At 39.3% G+C, this 25,219-nt stretch overlaps 3 protein-coding genes across 6 annotated transcripts; 1 reads left to right on the top strand and 2 right to left on the bottom strand.

Annotated features, from left to right (window-relative positions):
• Positions 1-202: 202 nt before the first annotated feature.
• tpx2 (TPX2 microtubule nucleation factor) lies at positions 203-9,852 on the bottom strand. Of its 2 annotated transcripts, none has more exons than XM_067527145.1 (17): positions 9,727-9,852; positions 9,204-9,336; positions 7,407-7,538; positions 7,093-7,207; positions 6,894-6,971; positions 6,632-6,784; positions 5,365-5,474; positions 5,101-5,249; positions 3,744-3,915; positions 3,517-3,655; positions 3,083-3,305; positions 2,887-2,982; positions 2,622-2,795; positions 2,392-2,538; positions 2,199-2,310; positions 1,313-1,479; positions 203-575 (listed from the first exon to the last, which is right to left on the bottom strand). In XM_067527145.1, exons 2-17 carry the CDS (start codon positions 9,304-9,306, stop codon positions 465-467), a joined length of 2,181 nt encoding a protein of 726 aa, XP_067383246.1. In that variant the 5' UTR covers positions 9,307-9,336; positions 9,727-9,852; the 3' UTR covers positions 203-464. The 2 variants fall into 2 exon arrangements, with proteins under 2 accessions (XP_067383246.1, XP_067383245.1); XM_067527144.1 differs by having other exon boundaries at positions 1,313-1,497.
• A 1,594-nt stretch (positions 9,853-11,446) lies between these two features.
• On the top strand, positions 11,447-18,542 carry LOC137139573 (rho-related GTP-binding protein RhoA-C-like). Of its 2 annotated transcripts, none has more exons than XM_067527010.1 (5): positions 11,447-11,527; positions 13,996-14,151; positions 15,076-15,196; positions 15,299-15,429; positions 16,373-18,542. In XM_067527010.1, exons 2-5 carry the CDS (start codon positions 13,996-13,998, stop codon positions 16,544-16,546), a joined length of 582 nt encoding a protein of 193 aa, XP_067383111.1. In that variant the 5' UTR covers positions 11,447-11,527; the 3' UTR covers positions 16,547-18,542. The 2 variants fall into 2 exon arrangements, with proteins under 2 accessions (XP_067383111.1, XP_067383112.1); XM_067527011.1 differs by having other exon boundaries at positions 11,450-11,506.
• tpk2 (thiamin pyrophosphokinase 2) lies at positions 17,941-23,738 on the bottom strand. Of its 2 annotated transcripts, XM_067527007.1 has the most exons (8): positions 23,495-23,734; positions 23,175-23,416; positions 21,651-21,714; positions 21,440-21,570; positions 21,237-21,355; positions 20,452-20,584; positions 20,266-20,362; positions 17,941-20,179 (listed from the first exon to the last, which is right to left on the bottom strand). In XM_067527007.1, exons 1-8 carry the CDS (start codon positions 23,562-23,564, stop codon positions 20,133-20,135), a joined length of 903 nt encoding a protein of 300 aa, XP_067383108.1. In that variant the 5' UTR covers positions 23,565-23,734; the 3' UTR covers positions 17,941-20,132. The 2 variants fall into 2 exon arrangements, with proteins under 2 accessions (XP_067383108.1, XP_067383109.1); XM_067527008.1 differs by lacking the exon at positions 20,266-20,362 and having other exon boundaries at positions 23,495-23,738.
• Positions 23,739-25,219: the final 1,481 nt, after the last annotated feature.

Raw genomic sequence — 25,219 nt, forward strand, 5'->3', positions numbered from 1 at the left:
TTCTTTTAAGTTTAAATTTAGTGTCTGGATTTAATACTTAGATGTAAAATTTCAAGTCAACAAAACTGCATCCAGGAGTTAAATTTAAGTGATTAAAGTTAAAATAAATCTGATTAGACCATGTGCTGTTTATGGGTCTTACTTTTTAAATGGTTTGCTTTTTGGAAAGTAAGCAGGACACAAGTTAAATGTCCATAGTAGGTGATATTTGATAAGGTTTATTAGAAACACGTCTTAAAACAAGGAGGACAAAGTATATATAGCACATAGTTAAAAGCTGAAGCTCAACATAAGACAAAATAAAAAAAGACAAACCTGTCATTTGAAATACGCTTCTATTTACATCAAAGTCAGTCTTCTGACAGTCTATTTAAAAAATGTTCAATAACTTCTGCCATAAAAAGGATGACGAACATTCGTAGTAGTAAATACGGAGACTACTACAGAGTGGAATGCTGGGCTGATCACAGGCGGAAGCGGTCCGAGAAGTTTGGTGACTGGGGGACCGTGAGGGGAACTTCACTTTTCTTCACTGCTACAGGTTTGTAGTGTCTGATGGGTTGAGCCTTGTGGATCTGCAGGTGGTGAAGAAAAACCTTTGTCAGACAAAATTCTTAAGTCTGAGAGAGATGCAGTTTTTTTTTTTTTTTATAAAAATCTCATTTACCAGAGCATTTTGGCCAAAAGTTTAGCCACATATTTAGAAAAAAAAAACTTTTGTACTAGGCACCATTTATCTTGTGGAATAGTGCTTCTGGCTGATGCATTCTGATGGACATCTGAGGTCTAAATTAGGGATCAATCAAGATGCAGACTGGCTGAATACACCAGTCTTTAAGAGGAGTTTTTAAATGTGCAGTTATTGGCCCTAGAAACAGGCCTAGTGTTTGTTGCATCTTGTTGTCCTTTGCTCTCCCACCACTTTTCACTCCTCTAACCAGTTGAGGCAGACAGCTACGCAACCCAAGTCTGGTTCTGGTATAGGAAGGTTTCATCACTTAGTGCTGGTTCTTTGCCAAATCTTTAAGGACTTGACCTTATGCCTTCTGAGAATATGTGGTGAAGTGGCAATATAAAGCCAAATTGAATTATTTAAAGTAAAAAGCAAAATTACATTTTTGGTTTAAACTGACACTTCATATGAGATGTCTACTTATAAGTGTGTCATTTAATCCATATTGTTGTTATACAACTTACAGAGCACACGTTTGACAGGTATCAAAATCCATAAATCACTGCTGTGGGTAAATGACAGTGTGAGCATTTACTCCCGACATCCACTGGTTCCAAATCAACATCGATTCACATTCACCTGTTCATGCCGCAGCCTGGCAATCTCTTCCTTCTCCCTCTGCTCCTCCTCCCGTCTCTGCTCCTCCTCCATGAGCGCCCTTAGAGCCTCCTTCTCACTGGCCAGCCGCTCATATTCCTGCCGTTCCCGGGCCCGCCGCTCTGTCGAAAGCTCAAAGGCCTCCACAGCTGTGGAAGAATTAATGCCTTCTCAAGGGTTCCGCAACAGAAGGTAGTGAAGGCAACAGGGAAAACGTGAGTAACAAAGAGGAAGACTGCTTCAGCATCCGTGCAGAAAGCTGAAGCATTCTTCTGGTTTGCCCAAACTGTTGTGAATCACTGTGCACAACAGTTTGGGCACATTTGTTTCCTTTTTATAGAAGTTGCAGTATTGCAGTTTATTCCACCTGTTAAAATGCTGCCCAGCCCAGGAAGAAACGTGGCAATAAAGCTCATCAATGAGCTCATTTGAGCCCAAAACTATTCATTGTTAAAGAGGCCCTGCCTGTTACCAATAACTCAAAATAAAATTGATTTAAAAACAATGAAGGGACTTTCAGAAACATTTTTAACACCAAGTGCCTCAACAAGTCTATCAGACTTCTTTTGCCCTTATTCAGCTGCCTGTTCCAGTTGCGATGGACAGAATAAAAACCTAATTACATGTGGCAAAGAAATACGCGTTCTTGGACAGAATTCCAGGTGGCGAAAAAAAGGGTTTCCCTAAACCCCTACACTGATTTCGGAAATGATCTTTTCTCCACGAGTAAAGAAGTCAGCTTGTCCGAGAGAGCGTAACCTGGTTACTCAAGTCCATGTAAATGCACAGCATCCTAGGGGAATCAGTATCTCCTAACACCAGGTACTGTCATGTTGGCTAGAGTGTTCGTGTTGCAGCAATAGCTTACCCACTGGAGCACGGGCCTCCTTTTTGGGCTGGAAAGGCTCTTTATGAGTGACCGTGTTGGGCCGGGCTTTGAATGATGCCGCTTCCTCCTGATGTTTCTGCTCTTCTTTCAACTGCAATAAAAAGGCAGAAGTTACTACAATGTTGATGATTAAAAGCGGTTCTTAGGTTTAGATTAGCAGATCCTGTCATACTATCTGTTCCCAGCGACTGTTCTTCACAGCTCCACGTTCATCTATTAGCAGTCTAAAGGGCTCCGGCTTTGTGGGCTCCAGCTTCTTCTTTTCAGGGAGGACCACAGTGTCAAAGTCAGGCAGTGGCTGGGCCTTGAATCGTGGCACCTGAAAAAGGCAACACCAGAAAGATTGAAGAAAATGCCCTCGTTCAAGTCAAATGAAAACAATTCTTGGACATATGATTCAACCTCTTCATTTCGCTTGTCCTCCAGTTTCTTTTCTTTTAGTGCCCTCCTCTCTCGTTCTCTCTCTTCAAAAGAGAAAGGACAAACCTCCACGTGGTGGCTCTCTGGGAGCTGGGGCTGGAAAGGGAGGCCGTAATGAGGCACTGGGGGAACCTTAAATGGAGCTGGTGGTTTTACCTGATTCCACCCAAAAGAAATGTTCGAGGTTATTTGAAGAAAGATGAAGAAAGTTCAACACTGGGTGAAAAGGAAGCAAACGTGTTCTTACTTCCTCAACCTTGCGATCCATACGAATCCTCTTCTTGAGGGCAAAAGCTGGGGACTCTGGCACAGTTGGATGCAGAACTCTCTTCTCTGGCAACCCCTATGGATGGAAACAAATAGTTTGTGTCAGTACAAGAATAATTAGTAAACTTATCAAGAAAGCTTTAGTGCAAACAAAAATGAAACAGATGTAGACTCACCACCACTCCTTCCAGGATCTTTTTGGGCAGAGGCTGGGATTTAAAGGTATGTGACTTTTCTTCCCCTTCCTGGGGCTTCTTGGTGGCTAGTCTGTCTTGGAGCCTTTTTTCAATCTGCAGCTCAAAGCCTTCAGGTACAGTGGGTTCCTTAACTGCTGGCTTCTTCACATCTTCTGCACTCTCCAAAATCTTCTTGTTAAGCTCCAGGGCCTTGAATTTAAACCTGTCATTTAAAAACAAATTTCCCTCAGATGTTATGAGATACTAAGAGGAAGGCATTAAAGTCCAATGGCAGCAATTGTCTCCAGACATTTTAAGAATCTTGTTTTATGAAAATAGCAGCCACATTTCCTGACATGCCATCTGACTTTCAACTCCGAGAGTCTTAAACTCTTCAGGACGCATACATGTAGGTAGATGTTCTGGGTTCTTACTTTTGAATTTTTTCCACCTCTTCAGCTTCCAGCTCAGCACTGCTCTTAACAGCAGGTGGTCGGCTCCTCTGGCGGGTCATCAGCTTTGGGGTATGCGGCTGAGTGAGCTTCAGGTGGTCACCTTTTACCGGTGATGGTCCTGACAAAAATCATTATACCCATTTGATTTAGGCATAGAACAGTCAAAGAATTCTGGATGTGTACCGAGAATAAAATCTCTTACACACCTCTCTCTTGACTCTGGCGACTGCGTAGATGGTAGCGTTCTGGGGTGCGTTTCTGGAACTGCTCTATCCTCTCAGCCATAGGCACATATGTATTGGACTCCTCCACCTTCCTTTTGTTGCCAGTCGAAAGGTTAAAGGGTTTGGGAACTGTGGCACCTTTAACAGCCTTTACCTAAAGGTGAGAAAAGCAATTATAAAAAAAAAGATTCATGAGTTTCGATGACCCAAATCGTCAGCTGAGGCTCAATTTTTGTATTGAGAGAAATTCAGTTGCATGGAATCTGTAGTATTTACAAACCAAGTGATGTCTAACTACAAAATCGATTAAGGCATCAATGCAGGATGGAAACTCTGGGTATGCCAATTCAATGCAGTCATTTCCCAAACCTGTAGTTTAGTTTGTGCTGGTGTGAATCAGTAGACCTGTTTGTAACCATTTTACCCATGTTTGGTTTCCAAATCCAAAAAAATAAATAAATAAAATACATCACTACTAGTCAAGTTAGAACTGTCTTGTCAATTTGTTGGTTAAAGCAAAAGTTCAGGATGTTGGTTCAGGAAGTTCAGGGAGCTGGTTTTAATACAAGTTTCATACACAGGACAGTGATGCTCTTAAAACGTTTTCTGCATTCCGGTGTCTGCAAATGTTTCCGCCCAGAACATGACTACACCATAAGTGACAGCCTTGCAGTAGGTTCCCTGTCCTGGGGTGGGTTCATGTTAAATGTTCAGTGCACCATCTAACTGGACTCTAAAAGACTAACTTTTACAGACTTGTTCCTCATTTGTCATCATTTCAGTGTTTTCCCTCAGCTTTGGAGAAACAAGTGTTAATGTGTTTGCAGCTGATGTGTAGCATGTAACCAACAGATTGAGAAAACAGTTGTGCATTTGTATTTATTAGCCTTATTCTGCAGTTTCTACATCTAAGTTGTTTGGTTCATACAATGTCCAACATCCTTAAAATTGCTTTTACACAAACTACAGCTGTAAACTGAGCCAGCTGCACCATATGAAATGAAGGCCAGAGTGGGAATGTTCACCATCAGTTTTTTCATTCAAGATTGTGGAAAAATGTTTGCAAGCCAGATTTTGATGCAAAGAAGGAAAACTGCTGAACATTAGGACCAGCTTCTATTAATAACTAGAACACACATTTTCTATCAGAAATACGCTGACATCAGATGGTAAGAGGTACTGAAATGTTAGTCTTGGAGTTACACACTCTTCACTATGGAAACTGATCTCCACCCAGAAGATAAACTTTCTGTCAATTATAAGGGGTCTTGGTTTGACTGTTCGTGCCTTCAGGCTAAAGTGCAACATTGAACTCTTAGCACAGAGTGTATGTACTTACTGGGGAGGACGGTTTGCGAAGCTGAGAAATAAAGTCCATCTCTCTTTGCTGTGAGCTGGATGAAGTTGTCACCTTAATACGAGCATCTGTGTTGAAATGAAATTCTTTAGGCACAGTAGTGGACAAGACCGTTTTCTTTGGTGGTGGATCTGGGGGACAGAAAGTAAAAAAACAAACCTTTTTTCACTGATTTCTATGTGTAACAGCTTAATAACTTGATGGTCAGCATAAAAAGTTGTAAGGTACATCTAATGGTAAACTCACTGCCAGCAAGAGCAGCTTTGTAGCTGGCCTCGTTTTTCTTCCGATGCAGAGCCACTTCCTTCTGGAGGTTCCTGATGCGCTCTAGCTCCTGTTCTTCAGAGCTACATGGCCTATTTGGAAACGTTAAAAATACTTTTAGCCTGCTTATTCATCATGGGCTCTTATTTAAAATGAATAGTTACAGAAGTTAAGTTACAGAACTGAGGCTACACAAATTGTCAATTCTCCAAAACCAGCAGTAAAGAAGCATTTAATCATTTGGCTGATATATGCAAAGTTAATGCATTAAAGTGTGTTGCTATAATGTGGCAATCAACCCCATCGATCACTAGCATAAAAGATGGTGTGTGTGTCAATGAAACACCTGTTTCTCCCAGAAGATTTTCCAGGTACAGTGGTAAGAGGATAACAGGATTTGTAGACAAATATAATTGTTTATAACCATTTGTTTCTCATTCAGCACCTTTGCTTTGTAAATTTCATGTGAGGGTCAAGTAAAACAAAGTGAATATTAATATGCATTTATTGCACAAAAAATTTTTCTCCCGTATGTTTCACTGGGGTCCTCAAAGCCATCTGGGATGTTCCTCTTCTAACAGGCTGTTTATCCTGACAGAATATTCCTGAAAATCCTGCCAGTTATAAAACAATGATTAACCATGTAACACTTCTGTTTAAAGACTTTGTTTTAAATTTGAGGTCAACAAATTGGAACTTTCCATGCTTGGTCTGATATTGGATTCAAACTTAAACATCCTATCTATATGGTTATTATTTACCCATCTTTGGACTTTAACAGCCCAAAAGCATATTGTCAGACCCAATTTCACTGCTCTGCGTTGTAAACATTACATGCATCCAGTTTCAGGTGGCGTGTCCACACATGCAGAAGAGAGAGGTGATGGACGAGCAGACAAGAGAAATGTCCACTTCAGTTGTTCCTGTTGGTTGCGTGGAAGTGTGACCATGTTTATGTTTTAGAACGTAACTATCAGAAAAAACAGTTTGATTTCAAATCTTTACGAATTTGTGGTGGGCAATGCTACTCCACCTCTTCATCTGCTCTACCGCTCCCCTCACTCAGAGCTGGGGAGGAGGGGACAATTAAATGGTGCGTTTAAGCACAATAACGGACAAATCATACGGCCTTTAATAAGTTAATGTATGTCTCTGTGCAACGGCTGGCTGGCAGTCAATCACATCTTTTTTGTTCCAACTCCAACAGAATGAGGATGAGAAATAATAGCTTCGGTGGCAACAGACTCACTCTGTGTTTGCAGTAGTGGAAGCTGGTGCTGCCTGGGCCTTGGGTGCAGTTCTGGAACTTAGCTGTCCACTCCTACGGAGACCAGTCCTCGAATTCTGCTGCACACTTCTACGAACACTACTAGATTTCCGTGCAGGTCTGGCAACAGGACTCCTAGAACAAAAGAGGTTAAGTTGAAGACTTGGGGTGGGGTACAAAGCGCTGTCTTTGACGGGGTCTGTATAGATACAGGACCCACCCCAAAAAAGAAAGGACAACTTACTTTCTGTGTTTCTTTGATGGAGGTGCAGCCAGCTGTGGTGCAGCCACAGTGTTGGTTATCTCTTTACGCTTGGAAACTCTGAGATCACACAAATGTATAACCGAGTTGGTGAAGTTCCAATTTTTAACTTTCATAGAAATATTGTTACAGTACTACAGCAGGGCTAAAACAACTAAATAAAGTCTGACAAAGACTGTACCTGCGTGGTTGGGCAGGGGGTTGATTAGCTGTCCTCCTTGGTCTGGCAGCACCATGATTTTCAGCCCCCCAAGAAGTAACAATGTTTGGAGGTGGGGAGGACACTTTACCATGACCTAGATTATTAAAGCACGTGAATTCACAATAATAAAGTCATGAGGACTAGTTACTGAGTTACACATGTGTAATTTAGAGGAACACACACACTATGAGCAGGATGCTTTTCAGATCTTGAATATTCAGGAGATCACTATACACTGATCAGTTTGCATTTGTTCAAAGGTATTTGTAGTACCAATTTAAAAGAGAACTAACCAGCATCCACATCTGTCTTGACTTGTGGGATTACAATGGCTTTAGGCAGGTTGGGTATATCGCTTCTGGTAAAAGGCCAGTCAGATCTTGAAGGTGTAATAAGGTGAGGATTTGCTTCCCCAGCCTGTTGCTCTGCAGACAGATCAAGCAAATGTCAACTTTACCTGGAGTCTTTGTAAGTGGGTAAGTAACCTACGTACTGACTCAAGAGTGAAAAAAAACTACACTGCAGTGTGTTACGTTTGTAGCATTTAGACTTGTAGTAGACAGCAAATGTTTAGCTTACTTAGAGCCAATGTACACTCGACTTACTGCAAACAAAACATAGCACCTCAATTCCAGTCTGAAACAGCTTACGACTGTGACAGGAATCCACCTGCGCCTGTTGCATTTACACCAAGCACTGTATTTAAAGCAACCATCCACATTCTATTTCACAGTTTTGATTTGATGTCAGTACAAGTTCTTTGAAAACCTTAGGCACAGTTTCACCATTTTGTGTAGTTAATTACTCCCTCCTCACCCCAAAATTAAAAAAAAGAAGTATGTCTAGAATTGTCACTTTATTCATCAGCCGCTAATCTGATTTGTGTGCAAATTGTTTAATATACAATATCAATAGTAAAAACTAGCCAGCATAAAGTGATGTCCTCATTGGTTGGTTTAAACCAAATCACTTTCAATCATCTGGTCTGGGGTTAGTGTGCACTTTGACCAAAACTCAACAGCAGAACAACTTAGATCACCGTCAAGTTTCATTAGACTATTACTTTGAGTAGCTGCAGCCAGCTAATGCAGTCATGCAGTTTTGCAAAGATGGCGAGAGAAAATAAACAATTCATGCCTTGAGTGCCGTTTCAACTGCAGCAATTTGGTCATGCTGGAAAAGAAGTTCTCCAAATCCTCCAAAAAGACAAGAATAACTACCAAATCCCTTACTGTATATGCTCTTTTACACTTCAAAAGACTTGTTAAAAATGTATATGCAAGCTGTTTACAAAGGGCCAGAAGAAAGAGACAGAAACAGACTATGAAACAAAGCCTTATCCACCTGATTCCAAAACATACAAAGGACACCTTCCAATATTAGAGACCTGGAATAAGAGGCTTCCCTACATTCCAGACTAAATCTCACACCAAGAGAGCTTAGGACAATTCTGCAACACTGGTGCCCCCCTATGGACAAACATCTGTTTGTGAAAACCATTTTTGTTTTTTAAACTATGCATTTCTATTTTAGGTGCATTTATTTGTAGAATTGTAAACTCGCATGCATGTTATTAAATTCATACCCCTTATTAATGTTTTGTTTGATTGTAAACCTTCCCACATTGTATATCATATCTACTACACTTTATATCAACGACATAACCAATTCATGTGAAACTCGACTAAACAGAAGAACCATTTCTGACTCCAACAGTGCCCCCAGGCTGCATATCGGGGCAGTTCGACCAAACAATACTCATTTCCTACTGGTGTCCACTCCTGCAAAAGCAACTTATTCAAAGAAAAAAAAAGCTGACAGATGACACTGTATCTCAATGGGTGTATGGTGATAATCTCAGGAAGAAGAAAAAAAGATTCCATTGCTTTGCTGGATCAAATGTTCCCTGCGGAACTGAACAAATCCGTTTCGTCCATTTGCACTTACGGTCACTGGAAGGCAAGAATCGCGCTGCCCACATGAATTGTACACAATGAAGGATTTCACTGTACTAAACATGGCCAAGCAGGATTACAGTCATCTTGGCGTTAATTGCATTAGCTCCACGTCGTTGGATGATAGAGACTTACCAAACCACTGATCGTCGTTTTCAGTCGTCTCCAGCTCCTTCAGGTCGACGACGTGGGACGGGGCATCAAATTCATAGCGTTCACCGGAGTCACTATCGGCCATAATTTTCGACAACTCACCTAAACCAGACACCTAGAAACACATAGAGGCCGTTGGGGTTAAGGCGTTGTATGGTTAGCGACGGCGCTAGTTCAACTTTAACTCCCGGTAGCTGCACTTCTTGTTGGAAAAGTAGTGGTTGTAATTAAGTTAAACGGACGAACTCAACTAGAAATACTTTAGAGAACACGCTGTGTGCGGTATGAAAATAATGGAAACCACCGAGTCGTATTTTAAATCGCGTTGCATGAAACAACCAGCTAGCTAACAATGAACGTGATGAAGCTGTCGAATAATTCCACTTCACGTTAACACGCTAAACAGTACTACGGCTACATCGATTGAGAAACTTTAGAAAATAGCAAATGACTGTCAACAAACGTTAGTAGCTCGTAAATAAAGAAGTTCTGTGTGAACTCTTACCAAAGCCGTGTGTTTCCCGGACCGACACTGCACAAACTGTTGACGCCGCGCGAGCAGTTACGTTACCGTTTAAATCGCCCACTTTTTAAACCAGCCAATGGCTGCATTCAGGCTCCTCAGCTCGCCGCTCATTTGCTGATATGAGTCAACTTCCGGTGCTCTGCTCCCCGCGATCACATATTTCAGAATAAAACTCGATGTGATGAGTCTTTGTTTCCCCATTTCTTTGGCCTTAAAAGCGAGATAAAGTGTTCTTAAAAAAGAAATGTATTGTTCGTAATAAAAATATTAAGGAGTGGCATTACCGGAATAACTATTCAAAAATGAGCCGTTTAATAGTCATAGCGGAAAACAAAGTAGCCAGTATAGTACTTTTAAGAGGGCAAATTCTTTGACATGAGTGAGAACATCAAACCCAGACCTGAACAGTACACTTTGACTTGTAGGAAAGCATCCATGGGGTTATGTGAAGAGTGTCAGTAATTAAAACCGTAGAATGTGTACTGATGTCATGCAGATGACCTGGCGCAGAGATGTGGGTGGTTGGTTTAGAAGAAACCACAATCTACAGTTAAAAGAATTTTAGAAATAAGGGGTAAATAAGTAGGACTGAGATGGTTTTAAGGATGCAATAATACACTAAGTCAGAGGACGGCAGCAATGCCACAAAATGAACCCCAGCTGTTGCATCTCAGAAGAAGAACAAGAGGTAAGGTGGGATCTTTTTTCTATGTTGTTTAGTTGTTTAAATTAGCAAAAGTTTTGTTAGGTTCCCAATCTACAATCCACTCAGATCACTGGGTATAATGCACTATTATGTTGGTTGTAGCAACTGCCATAAAACATTGCGATGACAGAAAATGTGGAAAATGCCTTCTGAACACAAAAATTGTTGAAATATTGTATTGTAACTTATTTTCAACAATTTGTTTAATCAATTACTAGGTTGTATTGAGTAGAACAGTGTCTGGTGTTGTAAGAGTTAAATTTTTTAGTATTTCTTATGCGCCTTGTTTCTGCAATGTCTTGAACATTGTTTATCATCTCATAAAAGTTGTGACAACTTGCATGGGCAAATTATGACACAATGACAAGACCCCCACACCAAAAGAGATAAAAAACATGGTCGTTTGGTCTGTCGCTGAGAACATTTCTATTTCTTTGGAGATTTTTCTTATTTCTTTGCATTGCTTTGTGTCTCTTTTTGATAATTTCTGCATTGTTTCTCATCTGTTGGTGGTTGTTCAAAATCTGTCTTGAGTAAAGAAATTCAGGTAGTCCTTATACTTTTATAATAATTATATAGGCAGGTATTTGCACTTTTACTTGAGTATTGAGTTTCTTATTCTTTACCGTCTCTGCAAAGCCTACATAAATGTATTAAGTATGCAATAATAATACTTCATTAAACTTAAGTGTTTAACGAACCATGAAGAAATGAAATCAGAGCAGTTTCCACCTTTCCTTCCAGTCTAATCACACTTTTATAACACTTACAATAATTTTGATAACATGATCATAGAAGTAAGTGGGAAAACGTAACACCAGCAACCTCACATGTAGCATTATGGTTTGTTTAAAGATTATAAAGCAACTCTTTCCTGTGAGGCTTAACCAGGGGCAGTAATGTGTTCTATGTATTATATCGATTGGCTAATTTACTGCTCAGTCATGATTCTATCGTTTCTCATTGGCTGAACGCAGGTCCTCTGGGAGGGCTTAAGATTCGTGGCACTGCCGGAGGCGGGGCTGTTAGTTCCGACAGGAAAACTAAAGAAAGGCGAGTATCTTCGAATAAACGGTAAAACAACGTTTAAATGAATACTAACAATCGATGTTTGCTTTGTTGCGATACGTATCAGGGTATCCGCGAGCATCAAGCCACATTTTGTAATCGCAAAATATCTTGTTTCCAACTTGACTAGATGCCAACTGCTCCGAAAACTAAGCAAAGTTAGCAAGCTAATAGTTAGCTTCCTTAGATGGAATGGAAACTGTTGCTAGCTAGAAGTTAGCCGACACTTTCCTCATTATTTGACAAACACCGGACAGATAATGGTAATAAACCGAACTGAAGGTACGATTAGGATGGCTTGTTCTCTGTAACGTCACAAATTTTAATGTAGGTTAACTAGAAACATACACAGCCTTTTACATTAGGAGTAAACAGCCGTGAGGAAGTGAAGTTACAGTGCAACGTAACGTTAAAGTTGCCTAATTCTCGCAGTATTTTGGACACGGACCTTAGTGTCATTTTAATTGTTTGTAATGTTAGTCAAAGGTGTGTTTGAGTATACATGTGACTCCATTGTAGCATCTGAAGAAGTTATTAGTTAAGTAATCACTGGTTGTAGACGATATAAAGTTAGTCGATCCATCCAGTAAAATGTATTATCTGATCCATCCATTAACATACATTGTCGGAGGTAACTTAATTTAATAGAAGTCAAACTTTGAATTGTCAGTAAATTGTCAGAGAAGAAAGTGTTAGAAAAGATGACAGTTAGCGGCTTTGGGGTAAAATCGCAACAAATGGCCTTGTTTTACCTACGTAATTAAATGTCACAACACTGTTGTTGTAATTTCTGTCTAAGATATCCAGGTTGACTTACTGTATATTTTGGTAACAGAATTAAAGTGAATTCTAATAATGGTCACGTTAGGTGATTTGTTGGAGTGTGTTTTGTTTGTGGGATTTACTGTTACCAAACCAAACTAATCAGAATGATCCCCCTATTTTTGCTTTCAGGCCTACATGGTTGGATGGTTGCATGTTGTTGATAGTTGAATTGTGTTCATAATTGTTGGGCACGCTGTTTGCACACAACTCTAGGGAGGATTCTTGGACACATCTGTTATGTGTATGTCGTTTTTGCCAGAGTCACATTTCTAAATGGTCAGTGTTGCTTGATGCACCACTTTAGTCTATTAGAGCAGGATGGAATAAGCGAGGCACATTTTAAATTCTGAAATCTCCAGTACCATGAAGCCAAATCACACACATCTGTGTCAGTGTAATATAAGTTTGACCTTATAGTCTTTAATTATGGGTGAAAGAAAGAAAGGTGAGATGTCTAGCGGAGTTGGCAAAAGTGCACAAACTACTCACGTTAAAGTGCAAGTACTTACAATAAAAGTCCTAACATTACAACCTTCCTGAAGTTGCAGTATTAGGCATATGATGGCACAGAATTACCACTAAAAAGTGATCTGGGCTTTAATCCAACTGAGTTACTGATTTAAAAAAAAAAAAGTTAAAGCTATTAAAGTTGATGCTGTTGATAACATGAAAGCACAATTGTAGTCCAGAGTTGTTCAAAATGTGCCTTATGAATAAGGTTTCTGTAGAAATCTGGAGTTTATGTACAGATTCAAGGAGAGAACCACTTCAAATATCTGATTATTGGCAATTTATTTCTAAAAGTCATCAACATCCATTTAATTTTTTGTCTTCACAAATTAACCTTTATCTTGTAGGGAAAAAAAAGAAGAAGAAGAAAATACCAGGCAGCAATACTCTACTTTTTGAAGAGAAAATATTTATTGTCAACTTATTTCACATTTGTGACGTAAACTGCAAACAAACCTACGAATGTGAAAATCTTGACAAGACACATTTCTAATAATGAAATCTAGAGACTTGATGTGGAACAAAAACAGCTGGTAACGAAGGAACAGATTCTAACCACTGGATGTGCTCACAACTGATTAAACCACAATAATTCAAAAATCATGAATTATTTAATTGCATCTCACCACAACAAAGGATAGAAATGAATGTTGTCATAACATTTTAAAATATTGTTACAGCTTGTAATTTTAGCTACACACCAACGCAGCTTTGTACATTATGTTAACTTAATTCAACGTGATGACACAGGACACCAACAGAACTCCCAGTAAAAAGTGAAATTGTATTTTTTAAATTTTTTTTATTTTAGCAACAGATAGTCGCCCTTTGAAGGGCTGAATTAAACTCTGCAAAAAGAGAATTTGTTGTTTTTCATTTAAACCATTCTGGCAACATATTGATATTGATTTCACCCCAGCACTTCCTGTTGAGGAATTTTACATACTTTTATTTTAACACTTTTAATAATAATAATAATGGGGCTCTGCACAAACAAAATATCATTATAATATTAACTCTGGTTAAAAGAACATTTAATTAAATGAAAATGTGACCCCCTTAACTGTCTGTATTTGTCCTTAATCCTCCCCGATCTTGCGTACTAGTTATTATATACATCTTGTTGTTTACTCTTTCAGATGGCTGCAATCAGAAAGAAACTAGTGATAGTTGGTGATGGAGCCTGTGGCAAAACCTGTCTCCTCATAGTGTTCAGCAAGGATCAGTTCCCTGAGGTTTACGTGCCCACTGTGTTTGAAAACTATGTGGCAGATATCGAGGTGGACGGGAAACAGGTAAAGTGTTTATAATATAGAGACATTCATTAGCATGTTTTATATTGACATTAGTCCACTAGCATTGCATTAAGTTTAGGGTTTGTTTCAAATCACATTTAAAATGAATGAAACAAGCAATGTTGATATAGATCCCTTTTATAACTCACAGATGAAAACTCAGGCTCTCAGTGTTGGTTAAACCACAGTGGTTTTCATAGCTGTTCAGTTTTTGCATATGCAGCTGTTCAGTCTACATTTACTAACTCATTATGACAAAGTAAAAAAAATGCTTTTGGGAATGTGTGCAATTAAAAACATTTTTATGAATTAATTGATGTGAGATTGTCAGATTGCCCATTGCTACACTCAACATAGTTTAGAAAAGCACACAGATCTGTGTATTTAAGGTCAATGTGGGAGATGGGAGAAAATGGCAGTAGGACTTAAAAGTATTGAAAGGACCACGAGAACATGAGGGAGAAGAGCCTGTGGTCTGATGAGACAAATTTAAACTCTTTGGGCAGAATTTGAGATGTAAATCAGTTGAACACCAAGCACTGCCACCATCCCCACAGTGAAGCATGGCGATTGATTTGTATCAAAGGAAGCATGAATTTGGACAAATATACACGAGTCCTTCAAGAAAACCAGAACCGGAATGCACCAGACCTGCTTGATGGAGAAAAAATTTCCATTTTATTCATTTTAAAATGATCAACAATGCAAGAAAATGAGCAAAAAGTTAAAGAGTTTGGATAAATTCTGAAGGGGCTGTGAAGTCATGTGAGAAAATATTTCTCCCCTATTGATTTCCTAATTCTTTGTAAACATCTCAAACGAATTAGTGTCAGATCTTTAAACCAAATTAAACCTCAAACATCCGCTGTGGCAAAGGGACAAACAAAGGGAAACTGAGTGAGCTGTTACGCTGTTTTACTGCAGGTGGAGCTGGCTCTTTGGGATACAGCTGGTCAGGAGGACTACGACCGACTGAGGCCTCTTTCCTACCCGGACACAGACGTCATCCTCATGTGTTTCTCTATTGACAGTCCTGACAGTTTAGGTGAGATTTCCTCATCGTTGTTGTTTAGTTTTTATTTTTTTTGATACACATTCTGTTGGCAACTGCTCCACGTTAAACTTGTCCACGCTGTGCGCAATGCAGAGAATATTCCAGAGAAGTGGACGCCTGAGGTCAAACACTTCTGTCCCAACGTGCCCATTATTCTTGTGGGGAACAAGAAGGACCTGCGAAATGATGAGCACACACGTCGAGAGTTAGCCAAGATGAAACAGGTCAGTGAGTGGAGTTATGTTCGCACAGTTTCATGCTCATCCTACCAGAGGAGGCTTCAACAACTGGCCTTAATGAGGTGTTACAGGTAAAATATACCAAGCACCATGATGTCACGGTGTGGCTCGTCAGCAGTTTGTAGGGCTGCAGATATTTACACGATTAACTGATTTATTTATGTATTGGCTTTATATTCAGAGATAAAAAGCACTTAATTAGTGAGAGTGTGTAATTGGTTTGCTGGTCAGAAATCAGACTTTAAATTTGTGTTATTGACCATGTCCGGGAAACTCAGAATGGCCATAGATGAAGTTATGTTTTTGCTGCTGTTATCTCGTCATGACGGGATTAATAATAATTAATAAAAAACGAGATAATTTGTTCAGAAAAACAATGTTTTCTTGTCATAAAAAGTTATTTATTTCATTATCTCGGGATAACAACGCTTATTGTCCCACGATAATGACATCATTTATCAAAAACTTATCTGAGCAATCTAACAATGTATCAACTATAGAAAAACATTTAGACAATCGTGCAGAAAATTATAGAGCTTATGTTCACTCTCGAACAGGAGCAAAATCACATTTTTATCGCAAATTTTGAAACGTAAGTCAATAGTTGTGACCTACAGAAGCAGAGGAAATAATTTGACTTTAATAAATTGGCTCATTATTGCGAGGAAACAAAGTTGTTTAACCGCGATAACTATAATTATTGTCTGAGATAATGGCGTGAGAAAAAAAAAAAAGATACTTGCATCCGCTGCTGTTCTCAGCTTCCTCTGTACAAATGCTAAGTTCTCCTCAGGTTTAATCCACTAAAGCTGATGTTCAGATCATTCTCAGGCAGATTTCAGGGACTCGTCAGAGGCTTTTTCGAGGAAGTTTTATATGAGATGAGCTAATTTTCCTTCTTTTTTGCCAACTTTTTAAATCAAAATAGGAACCCGTGAAGTCGGACGAGGCCCGGGACATGGCCAACCGGATCAACGCCTTTGGGTACCTGGAGTGCTCAGCCAAGACGAAGGATGGCGTAAGGGAGGTGTTTGAGATGGCCACCAGGGCGGCACTGCAGGCCAAGAGACGAGGCAAGAAGGGTGGCTGCAATCTGCTATAAAGCATCAGGTCACATGGGATTGGGAGGGAAGGGGGGGGGGACAAACCAGGTCAAGAGAATCATCCATCTTCTGCATCTGCTGTTCACCAAGGTGGGCACGACTGAATATGGCTTTTTAGTGATGAGGGAGAGAAGTCAAACCAGGCCAAAGGAAGAGGAAAAAGTCAGATGTGATTGCAAAAGGGAGCATTTACATTTAGGTCCATGGTTATAGCTTTTAGCTTTCAGATTAAAAAAAAAAGAAAAAAAGGAAATGTAATTTTGTGTTTTCAGATTCATTAGACCTGGGATTAAGAGAACGTGACGAGATGGTGACATTTCTAACAGTGTGGTAGGGTGTGTGCTGTATGTAGGGTTTCCAGTTCTCTGTGTGGTTTGAGATTGAGACCAGCTACAGAAGAGATCAGGGGCATTAGTGCACCTACACATATATATAAGCCCACCAAACTGCTTGCAGTGTGACTGTGATTGTCTTTCAGTTTTGCGTCATTTTATACAGGAAGTGTCTCATTCCCCTTTTTCCTCCCCGTACGGAAACATACACCAGCCCAGCTTTGTATGAACCCGCTTTTCTCTTTTATGCACCTGTAGCATTTTTATTCGTTCATTTAAAAATCTGAGACTTTAATTGATTCTAAACATGTGAGCTTCAATACATGATGGTAATGAGACCAACGTATTTTACTGTTTTATACAAGCTTCCTAATGAATGTAGCTGAACTTGGCTTTTAAGTAACAAAACTGTAAGTGGACTGATGAGGACTGTCAAACACACTGTACAAAGTTGGTATTAAAGAGTTAAAACTATATTATCTCTACACAGTTACTGTACGTTATCAAATATGTATAAAAATGGGATAGATAGATATTTACACCGAGCTGCAACATTTAGCTGACTGCAACGAAAATATTCTACAACTATTTCGATATTTGATAATCAATCTTTTTCCTTTTTTTTTTTTTTTTAAAGCTACAGTTGTTAAATATTTCACACAAGCAAATCAGATTCGTTGCTTTCCATGAAATTAAACTGAATACATTGCTCTTTTTGGAGAGTTAGAGCATTTTGACCTCAGGAAAGTAGTGAGTCTTCACTTTTTTTTCCCCCCTAGAGTTTCTAGTCTAAAGCCAATCATAAACTCATGTTCAGATTAGTAAGAATGGAAATTGTCCTAGGATGCAGTCTCACATTTTAATCAGTATATTTTATCATACGTTAGCAAGAAGCGTTACTATTTTTTCGATTTCTGCTTCTGCTCTTAATAGAAACTCACCTCTCCATGCCATGTTGGTTTTTTTGTTTTCTGATGTCAGTTTTGCTTTTTTTTATTTTTTATTTTTAATAGCACTGCTAATCTACCATCAATGAAGCACAGCACTGCTTACAGATTTGAAATTAATTGCAGCAGCTCAAATGTGGAGTTTCAGTCATGTTAACAGGTATTTTCAAAGACGCAAAACATGAAAAACTGGAAATAGCAAGTGAATGAAAACCATATTTCTGCACGAGCACGAACTGTTGTCCTGATGAACTAAGTGCTGTTGAAATGTACATTATAAATGCAATTCCATCAGCTCATGCTATTTTAACTCAGCCATCATATTTGGTTCTTATTGGACACACTCCCATTATTCCCACTCCCATTACACCTGCTTTTGGCAATTTACAGTACCTGTGTGCCGGAGTGTTTTGCTTCCCCTCTGCCAGTTCACTCATCTTATCTATAACTGTTCTATTTTTTTCTGCTTTATGTGATATTCTACTGGCTTACATTGTATTATTTGCACACAGCTTAAGGCAAAAGGTCAGTGTGGTAAACACTTTGAAATATGTCAAATTATAAAATGCATATAAAAGCAACCAACTCCTAAACGTTCATTATTTGTAAGAGGATTATTCTTTTGTATTCTAGTGTATCCTCACGTTTCTCCAGCTGTCTTTTTTTTTTAAAAATGTATTCTAAAGGAAATAAACTGTAACAGAGATGAAATTCTGTCACTGCTCCCATGGTTTGTCCCTTAACACCATTCATTTATCATTTGAAAGCCCGAAACTCGCGGGTAGATCACTCATTACAAACTCATGCCGTGTAGCCAAACTGTGTTTAATCCTACTCGGCTTTATTTAAATTTCTGCTACAGATCCAAAAGTTTCCAAAAATGTCAAATATCTCTGACGTGGCTTCAGTCCGATAGCTTCCGACTGTGAAATGCCATCATCAAAGAGCCAATAATAAGGCGACAATAACACTGGGCTTCTGTTCTGACAATACTTTATAAAGCTTCTCCAGAGTCACAGGAGACGAGCTGAAGAGAACGTTTTATCACAATAACTTAGAAATGTACATTCACCAAAAGGGGAAACAAATGCAGTTCAGCTCTGACGTCATTTAAAGTACAGTTCCATGTAACGTTCTTAGGGGTTTTTTTCTTCCTTGTATGCTTAAGATGGGAAAACTTGATTGAATTCTTTATAATCAAAACCTCGAAAACGTAATAAGCCAACGTCTTGTACATTACATGGTGCGTGGCAAGACTGACAAATAATTTTTTGTTTTGTAAGTAATGGGAGATTAAGTGTGTTATCTTGATTTCACTGCACCGTCGGAGGAAATGTTTAATTCTAGAAACCAACTCCATGTCCTCATTTGGTTCTTTCCTGTTTAATATTTCATTGGGTTGTTTTTCACACTTCATTGCAGGATCAGTGCAACGACTAACTACCAATATAACATTAATAGTTACAATAATGCAGTATTTAGTCCAGTTGTTTACAGTATGAGAATGCGTGTATGTGGACATGCATTTTGCAATTTCCCGTTTTCCTCAATTTTTGCGCTTTAACGTGCTCTTTGTGAAAATCTCTCTAAAAATTAAAGGCTTTATATACATACATCATTTAAAATTTTAATGCTACTGAAAAATGTTCAATTCTCTTTAGACAAGAACTAAAATCAAATTATGAATAACAAGCCAATACAGTAAAGGTGAAATAAGGTAGTCAAGTCAAAGGAGGAGCCGAGCACAAACACAGAAATATTAAAATGATAAGTGTACACAGAGTGTGGACAAGCTCATGATGATAACGTGCAGTTAACAAGTTACAGCCATCAGCACACAGGTTAAAAGCCTAGTTTCCTGTATTTATATCACTAATTAGTGCAAACTACATATAAAATGATCATTAGTGCTTTGGGAACAAGAGTTTTGATGACGTCGTATTTTACAACATCACCGGTGTTTATTCTAGGTTTTAAAGTGCTATGTTGAAGTGGGTTTAGTTTGAAACAACACTGTTGACAAAAGAAAGACATATTCAAGAGTAGTTGACAACTAATAGCCCGAATTTGACATTTTAGTTTATCTGACCCATCTCTGCACAACCAAAGGAAAAAATATTTTGCAGATGACAGGGTCCCGCACTCAGTCCACCCATCACGTGGATCACCCTGAACTCCCTGGCTGCTGCCAGGCTCAGTCCAATCTCTGTGGAGGTTCTCTCAAAGCAAAAACAAAGTGCGCAGCAATGGGATAAACGTAACCAGCAAATTAGCATGGGACAATGGCCCCAGGCCTCAGCTCCCCTCTATAATGTCTGATGGAGTCCTTCCACAAATTCCTGATAGTAGGGCTCTGAAGGCCGTCATGGAAAAAAAAGGAGATTCATGGTTAGAAACAAATTGTATTATTCATTTTAACAGTTTTAGACAATCACACACCTGTGTCGGCCTCAATAAACGAATGTCTTATGAGGAAGTCCAAGACCACCATGGCGCAGTTGGGTTTGAAGTCATCAGAGGCCAGCATTTCCTTCACCTCAAATCGACACAAAGCAACCACAAAATGCCAGTCTCATCGTTTTCGTTCAACGAAATCTTAGCGTGCGTCATGTCAGTAATACTAACCTCCTCTATGGGCAGCAGGTAGAACTCTTGCACCTCTCCATCCCCCACTGTGGGCTGGAAATCCAGAGGAAGCTTCAAATCAAAGACAAACTGGCTTTCAGCAAACACCCCCTCTTCGTCCTCATAGGTGTAGCTGGGAAATACATTGAAGTAGTTAGTTATGGAATCTAAACAGCTTCGCCTTTTACTTGTCAGGACAAGTCTTCCTCCACTTTCATGACAAGATGCCACACGTGAACATGTTCCTACAGAAGACCATTTTTACTGAGGTCACCTGATGATACCCTCTGGAGTTTTCATGTGAACAAGCGAAAGCTATGTTGCTGTTCAGCATTTCTGACTAAAATGCACTGGGTGCGACCTGGAGCTCTAACAAATGTGCAGAGTGAACTTCCTTCCTTCCTTTCAATAATGGAAGAAAAACACAACTCCATATCTTCAAGCGATTCACACACAACCTAAACTCATTTGGTGCCTGTCCATCAACTGTTCTATTCTTTCTTTTTCCTCAAAGACTTTGAAAAGACAACACTTTTTGACTCTCCACTATCTGTAGCTCAGACCCAACACTACTTCGTCCTAACGAAGACAGATCTTGTAAAACCACCTCATAAATATAGTTTTTTAAAAGCCTCAGTAATTTCTTAAAACGGCTAGTGTCATCAAACACTGCTCAGAATTAGATGACTTATTTCATCTGCTTTGTTGACAGTAATAAAAAGCACAATTGGAACAACCTCATTCTCCTCCATCTTTTTCCATATAAGTAGTGTTGTCAAGCTCACCTTACTGTGCTTACAGGACGAGCCTTTTCAGCAGTGGCTGCTGGGATACATGCTTCCTCCTGACATTCTTTGACGAGAGTTTGCTTGATGCCGACACCAGCAGCCAGACCCCCTGCCGCCTTCAAAGATACAACACATCAGCCTTCTGAACTCATTTGTGGAACTCATCAGCATGTACATTGTCGGTTACACTTTGTCCTCACCAAATTGTCCAGCAGTCCAGGGTATGTCTGCTTGGACGGGGAGCGCCGTGCCAGCCACATACTGACTTCCCCACTGTCACTGACAGTGTAACCGTTGATGTGGACTCCATAACGTTTCACCCCAAAAAGACCTGCGTGCGGCATCACAGTCAGCTCGTACCACAGCAGTGTTGTTAAAACATGGAGTCCCCACAGTGTCCCAGCACCTTACTTGTAGCTGCTCTTTCCATCCACATCAAAGGAGCGTCAGAGAACTTTGGCATCACGCTGTACTTCTAAAAGACGACAATCATTCTGAATTTCTAAGATAAACGTGTTATTGAGAACAAGTCATTGGGAGAATTAGAATGAAACCTTTCCCCCTCAGATATTTACAGCCCAAGATCCAGTCTGATTTACAATTTGATTCCAATAGTGGCCTGGTTTTGCCTGTGCACACCACCACAGTGGATCTGAACTAAAACAATGATGAAGTGTTTTTCGTATTTCATCATCAGAATTATGAATTTGATTGTTGGAGTATTATACTGGGTTGCAAATACTTTTCAATCAATGACTGCTTAAAGTCTGGAACCCATTGACATCAACAGATTCTGGGTTTCTTCCGTGGGTCATGCGAGGGCTTTGCTGCAGCAGTCTTCCGTCCCTCTTTGTCCTGTGGGCGTCTTACCTTCAGGAAAAGAAATGCCACTCTGTTGGATTCAGGTTAGTTGATTGACATGGTAACTGCAGAGTGCTGACTGCAAAGCATTTGCAACCAAGTATTAGTCAATTTAAATTATCTTTTTGTTTGCTGTCAAGTTACTTCTAAGTCCCCACAACACGGTGTCTACACATAAAAACCATTGTAGATCCTTTCTACCACTATATACATCATTTTAATCAAATTCTTAAATTAAAGCTGACAGTCTATAAAACACATCTTGACTCTTTAATTTGGAGCAAAGTGAAGATAATAAAAACTATCATATGTAAAAAAAACTGCTCAAGACTCTTATTGATATTTTACTTTAAACCCAACTTACTCCAAAACCTGCAATAAAAACTATTTTCCTATTTTCTAACACAGGGACAAATTCTAACATTTGTATTAATGGACTGTCTTATCCTGTTTGCATTACTAATATCTGTAGGCACTCAAAGTAGGTATATTCCATATACGAGTCAAATCTTTCAGTTTAGGTTTTAATTTAAAAAGGAAAAGTTTTTGTGTTGAGGTACAGAGTAGCTGAGGTTCCCACCCTTTATTCTACCACAACAGAAGAAATGCCCCATGTCTGGCAAATTAGTTGGTGGTAACAATATTTTCATCTTATAAATCATGACATATTTATCTCCCCTACATAATGAAAACTCGTGTTGAAATACTCTGTTACAAGAAAAAAAAAAAAACCCTACATTCAAAGTGTTAACCAAGCAAAAAAGTATCAACTCAAATACTACTAACAGTCCTCTGTATGAAAAAGCTGATTTCACCGATTTATATGATATTTGATTATAAACACTGATGCAGTAATGTTGCTACAGGGGGTCTTTGGTGTCTGTTTTCTACTGTTAGTTGTTATATGGTGTGTGCTTGTGGTAACTTGGTCCTTTTTATAGTCTTAATTCACTAGGGTTTTGTGTGTTTTTGGTCATCTTTGCCTATTTTTGAGGAGACTTTTAACTGAACTCTGGGACTTCTGAACGCAAAGAGGCTGTGGCAGGCTCGTTCTTTTCTTTGGGTGTGTCTCACCTCATCTCTCCATCCCTTGAGGCAGGTTAGGGACTCGTCCTGTCGGAGAGTTTGCAGCACAGTGTCCACAGCCTCGGATCTCCTCCCGTATGAGTTTACGATCGGACACAGGGACACTGCGCCACCGTGTGGCGGACTAAACACCTCTGGAAACCGGGCTAACAGCAGAACCACACGGGGAGGAATCCAACCAACCTGAGCTCCATCGATCTCAAACCTGAGGCAGTTTGGACGACAGGATCCTGTGCCGAAAAACAACACGTTTATTAACAGACCTTGATACCGTTCATTAACGCCATGTTACTTTCACACTCGTTTACCTGGTAAATAAAAGTTATTCATTCGGCGAAGGAGTTGGAGTGTTTTTTCTGACCAGTAAGTGTTTGCCATTTTCGACTGGCGTATGTCACCGAACGTGACACAAGACTCATGTACTGTAAATGTGTTTAGAATCCAACTAAATGGTCAAATTATCTAATATTTACACTAACTGGACGCCATTATTCCAGTCGGCGGAACGCACTAATGCGCATGTGCGGTACTAACAGTCTTCTTCTTCTTCTTCTTCTTCTTCTTCTTCTTCTTCTTCTTCTGTTGTTGCTGCTGCTTCTTCTGCATCTGTTTCTTTTGCGTGTTCTTCTGCTTGTTCTTCTGGATGTTTTATGGCGGTTAACAAACAACGAATTGTTGCATAACCGTCACAGACTGGAACGGAGTGTGGATCATGATCCTAACGTTTACATTGTTGAAAAAAAATTAAATTGATGCGTATAAAACTCATTCTTCCTACTCTCCCTCTTCTTCGTGGCTGGCGGTGGTGTAAAATAATCACAGGCGACTTTTATTCACGTATTGTTTTTAAGTACAGTTTTGATCTTACTTGCTACTTTTACCTTTACTCCAGTAAAATTCAATATTGCACTTTTACTCGACTACATTTATTTTCAGTTACTAGTGTGTTACATTGCAGATAAGGACAAAGCTACTGTGTATGCTAACGCCTTCAAATTAAAAGAAATAAGAATGCTCTTCTCTGATTGGTCAGCAGGGCGAGCCTCGCTCAAACCCTTTTAGAACTGAATGTCTCTGCTGTGGAATAAGTCTATGTCACAGGAGGTTCCCACTGCACCTCTCCACCAAGTTATGAAGTATATTTCTATTTAAGAAGTGTTTCAAAAATGTTGCATCCTGTAGCATCAAACAATTATTGGTTAAATACCTGGCAGTAAATAAAATATTAAAATAACCCCATCTTTACCAGCTGCTGTAAAATGTAAGTTATTTGCTGTGGAAAGTAAATTACTTGATTTACTATGGCGGGTCGATGGGGCTGATCATGGTGACACACAACAGAGAGTGTGTGAGAGTGTGAGTCTGTGTTTTGTCTGTGTTATGTGTTTTTTTTTTACTGTCTTAAACCATAATTTTGATAGTTTCAGTTTTTCTTCTTCTTTTAAAACATCCTGTTTTACCATATTGTTTAACCTGTTTTTTGGATTGACCTGTTGGTCTACATGAAGTCAGCAATATGAAGAATATGATGAAGACCAAAACCGTGCAGAGGCTTCAGATGATGCCCAATGCACTGATCCTATCATGAGTGATTTTAGTCATTGTAAACCAGTAAAATCTTGGGGTAATTTTTACTTAATTAATGTTTGACCTGCCCAACTTATCACTCTAGGTACCTGGATTTGTATTTTGGGACAATTAAGGGGGAATCCCATAGTAGAGCCCCACTTGGTATGTCAGACCACAACATTGTTCCGTCTTATAAACTGGTCCTGAAGAGGAATAAGCCAGTTTAATGATTAGTTCCGGCTTGGACTAGGGAGGCCACTCAGTGTCTCCAGGACTGTTTTTTTCTGACTGAATGGGACATGTTCATAAATGCATGTGGAGATTTAAACGAAATAACAGTAACAGTGTACGAGCCTATATCTGCTTTTGTGAGGTAAGGATTATTCCCAGGAAACCTATATTTATTTATTCTAATGGGTTTCCAAATCTTTAAAGAAATGAATCAACCACAGGGTTAGTAAAAC

This window comes from Channa argus, chromosome 13 (genome assembly GCF_033026475.1).
Source record: "Channa argus isolate prfri chromosome 13, Channa argus male v1.0, whole genome shotgun sequence".
NCBI classification, from domain to species: domain Eukaryota; kingdom Metazoa; phylum Chordata; class Actinopteri; order Anabantiformes; family Channidae; genus Channa; species Channa argus.

Coding starts and splice junctions, on each gene's coding strand:
- LOC137139573 (XM_067527010.1), top strand. CDS start 13,996: ATGGCTGCAATCAGAAAGAAACTAGTGATAGTTGGTGATGGAGCCTGT. Junction 14,152..15,075: donor TCGAGGTGGACGGGAAACAG/GTAAAGTGTTTA, acceptor GTTTTACTGCAG/GTGGAGCTGGCTCTTTGGGA. Junction 15,197..15,298: donor TGACAGTCCTGACAGTTTAG/GTGAGATTTCCT, acceptor TGCGCAATGCAG/AGAATATTCCAGAGAAGTGG.
- tpk2 (XM_067527007.1), bottom strand. CDS start 23,564: ATGGCAAACACTTACTGGTCAGAAAAAACACTCCAACTCCTTCGCCGA. Junction 23,417..23,494: donor GAATAACTTTTATTTACCAG/GTAAACGAGTGT, acceptor TTTTCGGCACAG/GATCCTGTCGTCCAAACTGC. Junction 21,715..23,174: donor TCAAGGGATGGAGAGATGAG/GTGAGACACACC, acceptor GTCGTCTTTTAG/AAGTACAGCGTGATGCCAAA.
- tpx2 (XM_067527144.1), bottom strand. CDS start 9,306: ATGGCCGATAGTGACTCCGGTGAACGCTATGAATTTGATGCCCCGTCC. Junction 6,972..7,092: donor CCCCCTGCCCAACCACGCAG/GTACAGTCTTTG, acceptor GTGTGATCTCAG/AGTTTCCAAGCGTAAAGAGA. Junction 5,475..6,631: donor TCCACTACTGCAAACACAGA/GTGAGTCTGTTG, acceptor GTTTCCAAATAG/GCCATGTAGCTCTGAAGAAC.